General features: G+C 42.1%; 1 protein-coding gene across 1 annotated transcript; it reads left to right on the plus strand.

The window, feature by feature from the left end:
• Positions 1-229: 229 nt before the first annotated feature.
• On the plus strand, positions 230-6,053 carry LOC143742387 (uncharacterized). Its single transcript, XM_077235245.1, has 6 exons — positions 230-406; positions 508-636; positions 883-1,073; positions 1,257-1,404; positions 1,555-1,653; positions 5,901-6,053. Exons 1-6 carry the CDS (start codon positions 230-232, stop codon positions 6,051-6,053), a joined length of 897 nt encoding a protein of 298 aa, XP_077091360.1.
• The last annotated feature ends 8,947 nt before the right edge of the window (positions 6,054-15,000 follow it).

Here is a 15,000-nt window from a genome sequence, read left to right on the forward strand (position 1 = left end):
AACGATCAGTTTCTTTTATTTATATTTTTTATTTTGTTTTCATCAAACGTTGTTCTAATGCATCAAATGAAAAATACAATAAAACCAAAAACGAAAAATGAAGGTTTTTAATGCACAAAAGCGCATATTAATTCACTGGAAGTTTACTGTATCCCTGGTTACTGGCGCTTGCGACAAACAAGGTGGCGTTCAGTCCTGGAAAATCACGCTGGAAACATAATATGTTAATATGATAAATAATGGAGCAACGTATTCTGATGTTTCCACTGCCTTGGCGTCCATTAGAATTGAAAGAGGCCATTCTGTGGCCAGCATAAAGAAGTTCCTTGACGACCGCATCCTGGTAAAGAGAGGGCATTTGTCGGATGATCATTTGGAGGTGGCAGTGGCCAGTGCTATTCGAGAGGCGAGTTTATTTTTTATAATCCTGCTGCTGCTGCTACTACTAAGGGATGTGTACTGTCCGCCTGCAATTTGAGATATCCGGTTTAATATTATTTCGTACAGACTGGAACGTCTTTTGGCCGAAAAATGATGACGGGTTACCTTGCCTCAAAGGGACTCCGCGTTTCAAAACGCCGCGTTGGATCAGCACTGAGGCTTGTCCATCAACCATACCACCAAGCTCCTTTACAGGTGCCTATTTCACAAAGTGTTGTCTGTCTTTTCAGTTTAATTGTGTAATAATGTATGCAGTGTTTGATTAGTATGTGTATAGTAAAATTGGGGTGTGAGGAATTAATACAATACTAATCAAAGACTGCACAATTAAACTGAATAGACAACACATTGTGTATGTTACATTATTAACCTTAATCAACTAACGTTGACTAAGGTTAAAAACTAGTAAACTCATACCTTTATTACCATTTAAATTCCCAGGGAGCACGAAACTTAAACCCAGTTCCTTACAATGCTGAGTATTTTGGTCACAAATTACATATTGACCAAAACGAGAAACTCGTAATGTTTGGAGTTACGCTTGTGATAGCAGTAGATGGGTACAGCTACAGAGTCGTTGGGCATGCAACCATGCCTGTCAAGAACAACCTTACTATCTATGAGGTGTACAGGTAATTTGGAAAAACCTCTTTAATAAGAAATCATTAGTAAAATGAAATACTAGTTGAGTTCTGGTGTTAAATGTGTTTGTTTGATAGTCATTCAGCTCAACTAATAGATATGTGTATTAATATCAACTGTATGCTTTTAGGATTTGAGCAATTTTTATGAACGCTTTCCATATTGTATTTTAGACCAGCTGTTCTGACCAATGGAATCTGGGACCAAGTACGTGTAGACTGTGGGAAAGAATTTTATTTATGTCTCTTTATGCAAGAGATCCTAGCTGCATACAGATATAATACAGTAAGGGAGCCTTACAAGAAGACACCTTCAACAAAGGTGAGTAGTTAAAAAAAAAAAAGTATAATAATAACTAATCAATTGTTTGAAACCTTTGGTAGGCCTTCTGTAAGTTAATGTTTTGATTCATATATTCAGTACACATAAAAGTGGTGGACTGCAAGATTGTAATTTTAAGTTTTAAATCAGAACCACAGGATTGAGCGAATGTGGCCGGAGATAAACAACCGGGTCAATTACCCTATTAAGGAGGCTTTGATTCAGCTGACTGACCAGGAAATGATTGACGTTTATTGGTTTATTGACAATTGAATGATTGACCATTATTGGTTGCTATAGGCCCCCCTTGTCACAGTGTCTGTTTGTGTTCCCTTGTTTGTCACTAGAGGTCCTCGTTATCGTTATCACTTCCTTGGTCGGTTTTCTTGTTGGTTTGTGTTTTGTTTTCATGTTTAGTTGGATTATTTGGATTTTGACCCTTGCCTGGAAGACTACGATTTGGATTACCCTTATATTAAAAAACTGCTGCAAATTGGATCTTCTGTCCCATGTGTGTCGTGACACCCCTCTGCTGTTAATGAAACATTGTTGACTCTAACTGAAGTGTTGTCAAAGCTAAATAATTCCGAAATGATTTTATTTGGTGATCTAAATTGCGATTTGCTCAGTGACAAATCAGAGAATTTTAAGCAGGCTTGTAATTCTCTAAATTTAGTACAACTTATTGATAGCCCCACCAGACTCAATCCGTCGCGTGATTTTTTTTCCCAAACCACTTCAGCGGAAATCCCGCCCTGCAGCCGATTTCATTGGTTTAGGTTACAGTGACGGGTAGGTTTAGGGATCAGTGTTTGGTGTAGGCAATCAGTACAGTGATTGACATGACCAATGAAAACTTTAGAATCGGCTGCAGGGCGGGATTTCCGCTGAAGTGGTTTGGGAAAAAAAATCACGCCAATCCGTCTAAGCTTAATAGTGATACCTTGTTAGATGTCATTCTCACTAACAGGGCTCATAAGTATACAGCAATAGGTGAGTTCACAAACGATCTGAGCGACCATTGTGTAATAGGATGTGTGAGAAACACCAAAATACCTAAACTTAAGGGTCTCGCTGTTTTAAGACGTTATTTTAAACACTTTTCAGAGCAGGCCTTTTTATCTGACTTGGCAAGACTGAACTGGGATCGTGTTGCATTGATTCCTACTGTAGATGAAGCTGTCGCTTTTTTTAGGAACAGTTCATTCTGATTGCAAATAAACATACTCCCTTCAAAAGGCATTGAATAAAGAATAGGGATAATCCTTGGTTCTCTCATGAATTAGCCCAGTTAATTCAATATAAACAGTGGTCCCTCGCAAGGAGGACCAACAGTAATGTAGACTGGCAACATTTCAGAATTTTGAGAAATCAATGCACCTCAGCCATTCGGACCTCTAAATCAAATTGTTATCTTACTTTAACTAATGATAATTTTAACAATCCATCAAAATTCTGGAAAACAATCAAGGTATTACAGAACAAAAAGGCTTCAGACTTTGCTCAGGAATTGAAAATTGGAAATGTAACTATTACAGATAAAATGTATATATTAAATGCCTTTAATGGTCATTTTGAGAAGGCAGGTCACTTATTTGATCAACAGCTTCCATCAATTTCAGTTGATCCTTCAACAGGTTTTTTGTTACCTAGTACATCTTCCGCTTTCTCATTTGATTTTGAAGCCATATAAGTTTAAGATGTTCTGCAATCACTGATTTCAATAGACCCCAAAAAGGCGCCTGGACCCCTTCCTGTTAAAGGTGGCTGCACCGGTCATAGCTGAGCCTATTACTCGCATTTTTAACATGTCACTAAGTTCTAACCAGGTTCCAGTCAAATGGAAGCAAGGTTTTATTACACCCCTATTCAAAGCTGGTGATCGATAAGACATGAACAACTTTAGACCGATTCTAATCTCCCTGTTCTTTCAAAAATATTGGAATCATTAGTTGCTATTCAACTTAAATTATATTTGCACTCGCATAACATTTTAAATGAAATGCAATCCGGGCTCCGGTTTCAAAGAGGCTTTAGATAATAAATTTACCTGTGTTTCTCTGTTCATAGACCTTACAAAGGCGTGTGATACTGTGGACCACTCATTACTTGTTAACCCTTTAGGCGCCAGAGGTTTTTTCCTAAAACGTCCAATTTTGACATCTTAATTTCAAAAGTCTATATATTAAAAGTGATAAAAGATAGAGACTTTCTGTAAATTAGAGAAATATTAAGGATGAACCAAAGTTTATGTAGGGATTACATTTTCCCATCTAATTTGCATATTATGATGTCATATGGTGGCGGCAATCTTGGATTATAGAATTTTCATGAAAAGTCACGTTTAAATGATAAAATGCAGCACTTCTTTCCCCCCAAAATGTCCATCACCTTCTGTATGCTATATTGCACAATACTGAATGCTCAGGTATATAGTAAGTAGTAAACAAACTGTAAATCATTACTAATAAATGGTAGAAACAAACCGAATGCATGTAGTGGTTGGCCTTTTGCCGTAGAGATTTTCCATTTACTAAACACAGTAGGCACTCTGATTCCATGTATGGGGCACATATATATTATTCATATGACATACAAACACAAGTAGACAAGACCTGTTTAGTTCAAACGCTCACTCGCCACGGCAAGGCACAGATCATGAGTGAGATGATACGAGCAGCGAGATCTGGCAGCGAGATCTGCCAGATCTGCCTCGCGCGCGCGCCGAGTGTGCACAGCTCGGACTACTGTCATTGTCATTGCGACTCCTCACCCTGAATCCACGTTGCCTCCTAACTGTCCTATGAATACTTCGACCTCGTCTAACATACCAAGTGGTATTAGACAAAGTCTCCTCCACCACAATACTGTCGCCGCGATTGCGGAGAGGCTCTGATAACATGGCTCACTCGCACACTAGCTCCGTTTTGATCGCACTGATTCAATGCGCTCTAACTCGAACATTTTATATAGAAACATTACGGTTTTTTGAGTCGGGGGTGAAGCATGACATGTCTGCCATCCAGTGGAGCGGAGGTCGAACGAAATTTGACACCCAATTTGAAAAAAATCGGCCGTTTTATTCAGTGCGCGATCTTGTCTTGTCGAGTAAACTCGACCGTGGCGCCTAGAGGGTTAATACCCTGATGAGAGCTGGTATTGGTTGCAATGCAGTCAAATGGTTCTATAGCTATTTGACCAATCGTTCGCAAATGGTCCAACATGGCAATGATATGTCAAATCCAGTTCCTGTTACAAAGGGTGTTCCACAAGGTTCAATTTTCCTACTTTATATTAACAATATTTGTTACAAGTTTAAATTTTGTAGGTATCATCTGTATGCAGACGACACAGTTCTGTACTCCTGTGCCCCCACAGCTGAGTTGGCCTTTTCTAATGTGCAGGCAGATTTTGATACCCTGCAACATGCTATATTAGATTTAAAGCTGCTTTTAAACCCACACAAAACTAAAGTCATGGTTTTTAATACTGGGCGTACAAAGCTACCATCCCTATCCATCACGTCACTGGATGGAGTCTGTATCCAGTCTGTAGATAATTATAAATATCTGGGAATTTGGATGGACAAAAGCCTAAATTTTAAATGCCATGTTGATTATCTTGCAAAGAAATTAAAATTCACATTGGGCTTTCTGTATAGGCTAAAGTCTTGTTTCTCCTTGGCTTCACGTAAACGCTTAGTTGCTGGTCTTTTTTTGTCCCAGATTGATTATGGAGACACTATTTACAGGTTTGCCTCTCTGTCCAAACTTGACCCCCTCTATCATTCAGCTCTCAGATATGTCACTAACTGTAGTTTTAGGACACATCATTGTGTATTGTACAATTTGGTAGGATGGTCATCTCTTCATTTGCGCAGGCTCAAACACTGGTATATTTTAATTTATAAGGTAATTTTAGGAAAACTTCCAATTTCTTTAAACAGGAAATTTTCATCATTTCAAAGCGGTCATAATCTCAGGTCACATAAATGGCTTCAGTTCAAAGTGCCTGCTATCAGAACAGAGGCTGGAAAGCTAAGCCTGTTCTATTATGGCCCTTGGTCTTGGAACGATTTGCAGACCAAACTTAAACTACAATCCCTCATTTCTCTAAATGATTTTAAACATAGAATAAAGGAGGTGGTCACTATTAACTGCAGTTGCTATGCCAATGCTATTACCACCTAACTTTTTACTAAACTTATGATTTAATATTGGCTGTTTCCGTGAATAGTAGTATGTAGGGCATTATGCAGTACTTAAATGTTTGTGTTTTGTTGTGTCATGGTGTTGTATAACATGTTGTCATGGAGATTTGTTTTGTTGTGTTTTTGTTGTATCTAATGTTGATGTTGTGATTGGTTTCTTATTGTTGCTTGTAATCTGTTTAATCCTGCTATCTGACCCTGTCTTGACTAGGTCTCACTTGTAAAAGAGGTTTTAACCTCAATGTGACTTTCCTAGTTAAATAAAGGTTAAAAAAAAAACGTGGAGGACCCCACCACTCGCTACTGTGTGTCTGATCTCACATGCCAGATAGGCCGTATTGGTGTGGGAAGAGTAGTGGACTCGTGGAATGCCAACAGAATACCAGGTATTCTTATTAGCAACCAGTTTTTTTTGAGAAACCACTTAAAAGCTCCTTGATTCTTTGCCCTGGAATGTATGCACAGCTCTGTGAATGTTTGGGATTTCACAACCTGGAACTTCTTCCCTGGAAAACAAACACCTTACCAATTCTAGTATAAAAACAGTATCTATAAGTTGGGATGATACGTTTTTTTTACGTGAAATTTTACAACCTGGAACACCGTTGTACTGAAGTATTATTTTATAAACTCCACTGCAGAACAACAACAACAACAAAAATGTAGTTAAGGATTTTAAATTTGTGTGCAATTTCAAACTATGGAACACTTTTACAGGAACAATTTTACATGCTCCATATCAGAAAAAAAAAATTGTAGGTAAGGATTTTACATTTGTGTGCAATTTCACAACCTAGAACACCATGTCTATAAGAAAAAATGCTTCTTCAGAGAAGCATTGTACAAGATTTCCATTACACGAGAGTAGATGTTAAAACTTCATGCTGATTTGTACTCGGCTTTCGCCAAGATAAGCAACAACTAAGACACAGCTTTACAGTAACCTATGCTTCTCCATCCATTTACGCTTCTTTCCATATGGTGATGTAAATCTCCTTCTGTCTAGTGTTAACACGCGTCAGCACAGACAACGGCTGCAACCACAGTGCGGTCCCCCCATGACAACCGTCTGGGTTGAGCTGAGTAGGGGACATCTCTAGGGTCTTCAAGTGGGCACCTTCGATCCTCAGTGTTTCGTCGACTAGCCCACGACACCTCAAGAGGGCTCGACAGTGACTCTGGGGACTCTGGCGACTTTGGGATTCTGGCGTCCCAGAGTCACCCCCCACCGCCCCCCACTCAACTCAGCCCAGCTTACTGACCTCTACATCCCTCCTGCTGCTGAGACCTAACCACAATCTCACAATCTCTCCGCAACCCAACCATACGCGCCAACCCGTTTGACTAAGGCTGTCGAGCCCCACTGGTGCGTTAATATGCAGTTTCAGTGGCAACGGTTCCGTATGGCATACCACCTACCGCAAAACACAATATCTGCCCAACCACCTGTCATTCACGCAATATACACAGGAACGTGATGACTATAAATACTATACAACCTACACAAATAAACCAACAGACTCTTTAAGTTTTCAAGAATTCTATGAAACCGTAGCATGGTGGCCTGTACACAGCCAGGTAGAATCTTTCCGTCTCAACCACAGCCAGTTGCTGCTCCTTTCTGCTGCTTCAGATAACTTATTTACTGTGAGACGCAACTCTTGGCAACTGAATCCGACGTCTCTGAGGAACCGGGTTGTAGAGTGTGCCACAAAACCTCAACAACCCACTTCCACTGGATAAACCTGGACTCTCCATCCTCGCTGTTCTGCTTCAAGTGGCCAGCTGAGCATACCGCAGTTTCTTCCTCTCATATGCCTCATCTACCGCATCCTCCCATAGCAATGCATGCTGATACTACGCTTGCCTTCCAATGCTAAAGCCAAACATCGCAATACTTGGTCATGGCGCCAAGTAAACCGACCTTGGCTAAGAGCCACCTTACATCCTGTCAAAATGTGCCTTAATGTGGCAGGTGATGAACACAAAGGACAAAAGGGATCCTCTCCTACCCAGAGGTTTAGGTTCTGCGGTGATGGGAGAACATCATATGGTGACCTGATAAGGAAACTGATCCTACTCTCTTCAATTGACCAAAGGTCTTGCCAGCCCATTTTGTGTTGTTCCACACTCTCCCATCTCATCCACTCTCCCTGCTTGGCCTGGGAAATCGCCTTTATACATCTCATCCTCTCCTCCTGCTTTCGCACCTTGTTGACTACCAGCTTCCTCCTTTGAGCTGGGCCTGCCTTGTGCCATTTAGGAGGAGCTAAACTGACCCCAAAACCCCCTCTTCCATGCTGTACCTGTCCCACGATATCCCCAATTTGAAGGTCAGCCTTTGCCTCTACTACAGATTTCTTTGCTGACCACTTTCTACCAGTTTTTACCACAGGGGCTGCCTCCCTTACACATTTGTCGCGTGACTCTGCTAAAGTCATTTCCAGTCTGACCTTGGCACACTTAAACTCCTCGGTTAAAGCAGAGACTGGCAGCTGCAATACTCCTTTACTATAAAGTCCCACTCTGCTGAGGCAGCATGGAACTCCCAACCATTTCCTGATGTATGAACTTATTAACGCTTCCAGCTTATCCACTGTTGTCAAAGAAACCTCGTACACAGTCAGTGGCCACAGCAACCTTGGCAGTAGACCAAACTGAAAACCCCAGAGTTTTAGTTTGCCTGGTCGAGCACAGCTGTTTATGCTCTTCAACCCTTCCACTGCTTGTCGTCTAACTTCTCCCACTCGAACTGTGTCCTTTAGATCCCCATCGTACCATCTCCCAAGACTCTTCACTGGCTTCTCAGAAACTGTTGGTATTGCCTCACCATTAATGAAGAATGTTTTATCTACTACTTTTCCTTTAACTATCGAGATGCTCCTTGATTTAGAGGGCTTAAAAGAAGTTATGGATTTGATCAACCGGTCTCGCAATGCAATTGACACCATCTTCTCGACGAGAAGCTTGGGTTCGGGGGAACCTGACTGCCCTGCCGGGACGTTCACAGCTGGCTACACAATGGACGCGTGGGAGAGGTGGCGGGTCGTGTGTCTGGCGGCTCTTTCCGTGGAGGACATTGAAGATATCTACCTATTCGGCACCATGATAACAGGTCTTCTGCTGATTGGATTAGGCATTGCCCAGGTTTATTGAGGAAATAAACAGACGGTGACAGCTGTCAAAAGCCCCACAAGGCTGCCCGTCATGATTGAAGCGGTGGGCAGAGCTGTCAGCACTCAGACTGGGTCTATGAACCACAATATGGATAACATCATGGAGAAGCTCACAGCTTTGCAAAGGCAAATGGATTTCAGAGACCAAAATGGACCAGGAGAATAGCATATATAAATTGAATGCGGCTACTCGCCCGAAGACCAAACAATTCCAATCTTGTCTGTTTCTGCACCCCCCTACCAGCACCGGCCTTGGCCAAGGCCGCTGCTGGAACAACAACTCTGCCGGAAGAGCACTGCAGTGAGCCGCTCTTGCGTTCCTTCCCCGACTCCTCAGACACCTGGTGATTGTTGACTCTGCCTGGGACATGATCAAGGTTGTCTCCATGGCAACTTGCTGTGTATCGCTACGACAATCCTGCGGACTGAGGCTCCTAGATTATGGTGCCGGCTTAGTGACTCTCTCCAGGCCTACACACACATGAACTTACACATACACAGATATGCACCTGCCCCACACCCAATCCCACGCCTTCGCCTCTTCGTACCCCCAGTCTGACAGGCGGGTCTGTGACCAGCGCCATAATGGCTGCAGGACCGGCTGCTGCTTGCCTGGGCTGGGCTACCTCCATCCCCCACTCCCAACCGTGTTGCAATGTCTTGTTTGTAGAGTGTACTGTTTATGTGCTAATGTTGCTGAGGTGTTTTTTCTGTTCCCAGACTCTACTCCTTACAGGAGCATAGTCTGGGGGTTGCCTTTTTTTTCTCCTCACCACTCCTCATGTCATGCTGTATTTTTTCTCAACTTGGCGCTGAATATAGCAGCCTCGGTAACACCTTATTACCAAAGCAAATTCCTTGTATGTGCACAACACTACTTGGCAATAAAATTGATTCTGATTCTGATTCTAAATTGCATTCGTGCCCATTCAATATTATCTGTTAACTTCCCCAATAACCGATTAGTACAACACATTTCAAACTAACTCTTTCACAACATCTAGAACAGTTGACAGACCAGCCACCCTGATGATGTTTAGCACAGAGAACTCAGACCTGCACTTTAAGCATTGGTTTGATCTTAATGCCCATTCTTCAATGCAAGCTCTACACCCAATGATGCTCTGGCAACATTCGGACAGCATTGGCTTACTGATGATGTCTGTAAAAGCATGAAAGATATGCATTAAAGGAGAACTCCGGCGCAAAATGAACCTGGGATGTAATAACACATTGCTACCGAGTCGACTGTTCTCTGGGATTTGTTTTCATGATAATCGAGTGTAAAGAGTTTTATCTCTAAAAACTGTTTAGCTTTTAACGCTAGTATATGGGGCATATAATAAGTAAAAAGAGATTGCTAGTTAATACCACTAACAAGGCTCAAAATAGCCCCACACTAACACGGTAGCTTAATGAGGGTCTCTACATACAAACCGAAGCACTGAGAACTTTGTAAGTGTACAAACAGTTTAATAATAATATACTTTATAAAGACAGTACCATCGCGGAGCCATCTTTAGAAAACAGTCTCGACCATTCGAACCACTAACGCCGTGCTAAGTGAGCTGAACTGTGAGATTCCAAGTCACAGTTCAGCTCGTAGCACGGCGTTCGTGGGTTCAACTGGTCGAAACTGTTTTCCAAAGATGGCTCCGCGATGGTACTCACATGCTAATAGGTTGTTTACTAAGACCAAACTATTAGTTTAGGACTATTCATTTCGTTCCTGGAGGGCCATGACCAGCAGAGTTCAGTTCAACTTAAACAAATCAGAACCGTCTAATCAAGCTCTTCAGGATTATTACATTGATTATTACAGGCAGGAATAATTTGTGTTTGATTAGGGTTGTTGAACTCCGGGAACGTAAAGGAATAGTCATGTACTAGTTAACTTAGCTTATTGCCATAGTAGTTAACTTATTTAACCCCCTTTAAAATTATCTTTCTGTGAGTCTTGCAAACCTACCAGAAACATGCGCAACATTTTTTCAGAACGCATATCTTTATCTTTGAGAGTTACTCTTTCCGTGAAAAAGCACGTATGTATCCATATTATTCGCACGTGGAGGTGATAAGTGAACTAGATGAAGTGAAGCCTAATTGCGCGCACGAGTGGATACGTCCGGTTAACTAGTATGCACTTTGTGCATTAAAAACCTTCATTTTTCGTTTTTGGTTTTATTGTATTTTCATTTGATGCATTAGAACAATGTGTGATGAAAACAAAATAAAAGAAACTGAAACTCGTTTTTATGTCCACGAGAAGGTTTGAATATGCGATAAACTAACGGTTTCTTTGTTTTTCCGTTTTTTTAAACAAAAACGAAAAAATAAATCCCAAGCTACATGGACTGTTTTGGCTGTACGGCAGCTCTAGAATAAAGTTATTGTCCAGCTAAAGTTAGTTGTGATCGATTCACGTCCGTTGCAAAGATCATTAGTTGTTTAACTTAGGGGCCGCTAACACGACACCGTTCTAACAGAAAACCCTTAACGCGTTGCGGCCCGCTCATTCGCACAAAACAGTGCCTGGTGGCTGGAGAAGGCAAATAGGTTCCAAGGTGCTAGCCTTGGGGAAAAAATTTATATATATATATATATATATAATTTATTTTTTTATCTCTGCGCAAGCTTTAAAAACACAAACCTGTTGAAAAGCTGACGGTGTGCACATGTGTATTATGTGTTTAATCTATAGGTATGCACATTTGAATATATATATGTGTGCAGACTTGTAGTCTTTCTTTATAAATTCACCTAAACAATTACTTGCCTGGCCTTAATAATGTATAATACAGAATTATTTATTGCTTCCGAGTAGCAATGTGAACCGGAACTATTTTAACAACGTTTTATCTGTACAGAGGTAAAGGGAAGGAGACCTTTACAGGGGAGAGAATAGTTGACACTTCAGGACTGCGTTGTCGTCGTGTCCAGGCGCAGGTCCTTCATCAGATCTGGATATGGCCTGTATCCGGCACCCTGCGGTAGACCTCAGGATAAACAGAGAGACTAATAATAGCGTAGACGCCATTCTTCTTATGATGTAACGAGTCCATCAGGATTTATGGGGAGTGTTCCCAGTTCCGGCTGACCTAATCTATGCAGCCTAACATTGAATTAAAGAAGTTTATAATGTGTTAGGTGTATGCTAGGTCAAAAAGATGTGTTTTTAGTCTAGATTTGAACTGACAGACTGTGTCTGCTTCCCGGACAATGTTAGGAAGACTGTTCCAGAGTTTTGGTGCTGAAGAGGATATGACCGGCAGCAGTCGATTTTAATATTCTAGGTATTATCAACTGGCCGGAATTTTGAGATCGCAATAGTCGTGAAGGAGTATAATACGTTAAGAGCTCGCTCAAGTACTGGGGAGCTAAACCATTTAGTGCTTTGTAAGTAATCCCAAAAGTAAAACCCAGTTTAATGCGTTTTATGAATGATTCTTCCTGTGCCTCTATGAAACCATTAGACCATTTTTTTTATAAAATACAGCAAGAAAGTTTCACTCAGTGCGTGAAGTAAAAAAAAACTGGTTAGAGCCAGCAGACGGTTTAAAAAAAAAAGAAACTCCGATGACCGGCAGAGAGAGTGTGTGTGTGTGTAGCTAGCTATTTAATTTGTAATATAGTTTTATACCACTACTTCCTTTATTTATTTTTTATGAAATAAAGCAAAAAGTGTCAGACACAAAGTGCGTGAAGTAAAAAAAAAACTGCTGACGGTTTAAAAATGAAAAAAAAAATCTCCGACAGGCAGAGAGGCAACAAGAGTCGCATTCAACCAAGCACCACTTCTGAACAAACCCCACGTTTACCAGAACTCTACTGGTTAATAAGTAAGTGTACTACAAACCGAAATAAAAAACAAACCTGAAGCTGAAGAAACCCTAAACGTTAACAGAAAAAGACCCGAAAACCTGAATGACTGAGGGAGAGACAGAGAGAGAGCCGTTCTCTTCTCAGTGTTCTGTGTGTGAGTGAGCAGAGCGGGACACAGCAATACAATAAATCTGTATGCGTGTAGGGAAGGGGCGCTGTGACTGGCCTATCACAGAACGCAGACACAGTCAGCTACCCAATGAGAATTTTAATTCAATTCGAGCACAGATATTGACTCGTATTACTCGTATTATACTCGGCAAAAGTGCTTTATCCGTACCGGATACTCGTTTCAGCCGAGTATCCGGCTTAACTCTACTAACAACCTGGAAAAAATACTAAATATAATAATGGAGGAAAACTGTTTTTAGAAAGTCATGCTCTTTATAGGTTTGTGGGTGGCTCTTAAAAGAGCCGTTGTGGAGAAGTCATGAGGAGGTCTTAAAAAGCTACTCTGTCGGCTGCCATGGTACTGCTCCCTCCACCGAGAAGTGTGCAATGAAAGCATCTCTCACCTTGAGTGCCTCTCTGGAGGAGTTGTTGGCCGCAACCTGACCCACACCTGGCAGTGCCTCCTCTCCAGCATGTCCCGCGCCCCGAACCCAGGTCTCTCACACCAAAGGCATGTGTCTTATCCACTGCGCCATCACCACCCCTCCACTGTGAGGAGAGGATGCCAAAGGCGTTCTCCACCACCAGCCTGGCTTTGGAGAGACGGTAGTTAAAGACACGCCTCTCTGGAGGAAGGCTGCGTCCAGGGAAGGGCCGCATGAGGTTCCTCCGCAGCGGGAACGCCGCATCAGCCACAAAGACATGGGGATGGGGTCCTCTGTCTTTAGCACCAGGTAGAGGGTGGTCGGGAGGCAGATGAAGTGTGCCAGCCCGGAGAGCCTGTCCAATTGCAGAGTTCGCAAGAATCCCACCGTCACAGGTCCTGCCGTATCCCCCAACATCGATCACCCAGAAGCTATACTTCGCATCCACAACTGCAAGGAGAACGATGGATAAGGTTCCCTTGTAGTTGTGGAACAGGAATCCTGAGTGGGGGGGTGCTTTGTTTACCACATGCTTCCCATCCACTGCTCCACAGCACAGAGGGAAGTTCCACTGCTCCTGGAATCCCTCTGCGATGGACCTCCAGTCATCAGTGGTGGGCACAGCCATGTAGTCCTCCACAAGGCAGTCCCAGATGGCAGTCACTACCTGGGGGATAATCTGGCACACTGTGGAGACACCAACCCTGTAGCTAGATGCTATGGTCCTGAATGAGTCCCTAGTGGCAAGAACGAATTCTGTGGAAATTGATAACAGTGGCATGGGAAAAGCAGGTTGTACCTAGAGCATGGCACCGAGCAGGTGGAGTCTTTATACCCAAAGAAAAAGATGCTACAAGCATCAGTCAGTTTCGTCCTATTTCACTATTAAACGTCGAAGGTAAGATTTTCTTCAGCATTATTGCTCAGAGATTGTCAACCTACCTATTAAAGAATGGCTTCGTTGACACTTCAGTTCAAAAAGCGGGTATTCCAGGGTTCTCAGGATGCTTAGGCAACGAATTCAATCAGCTAAAAAGGAGAGGAAGGAGCTCCATGTGACATTCATGGATTTGGCTAATGCATATGGTTCAGTGCCACATGAGGTACTTAGGGCAGCATTTGATTTTTTCAAGATACTGATGTCGATAACAAATTTAGTGAAAGCCTATTTTGGAGATTTGCAATTTAGTTTCTCAACTCCAGAATTCATCACTACATGGCAATGCTTAGAGGTTGGAATAATGGCAGGATGCACCATTTCTCCACTGGCTTTTACCATGGCAATGGAAGTAATCATTAGGGCATCAAAATGGGTAGTAGTAGGAGAGCGCTACCACCAATCAGAGCATACATGGATGACATGACAACCATGACTACAACAGTAGCCTGCACTAATCGGTTATTGGGTAAGTTAACCGATAACATTGAATGGGCACAAATGCAATTTAAGCCCTCTAAATCAAGGAGCATCTCGATAATTAAAGGCAAGGTAGTAGATAAAACATTCTTCATTAATGGTGAGGCAATACCAACAGTTTTTGAGAAGCCAGTGAAGAGTCTTGGGAGATGGTACGACGGGGATCTAAAGGACACAGTTCGAGTGGGAGAAATTAGACGACAAGCAGTGGAAGGGTAGAAGAGCATAAACAGCTGCGCTCTACCAGGCAAACTAAAATTCTGGTGCTTTCAGTTTGGTCTACTGCCGAAGTTGCTGTGGCCACTGACTGTGTACGAGGTTTCTTTGACAACAGTGGATAAGCTGGAAGCGTTAATAAGTTCATATATCAGGAAA

Source organism: Siphateles boraxobius, unplaced genomic scaffold (genome assembly GCF_051911475.1).
Source record: "Siphateles boraxobius isolate OS27281-9 unplaced genomic scaffold, OSU_SipBor_1 19, whole genome shotgun sequence".
Lineage (NCBI taxonomy): Eukaryota > Metazoa > Chordata > Actinopteri > Cypriniformes > Leuciscidae > Siphateles > Siphateles boraxobius.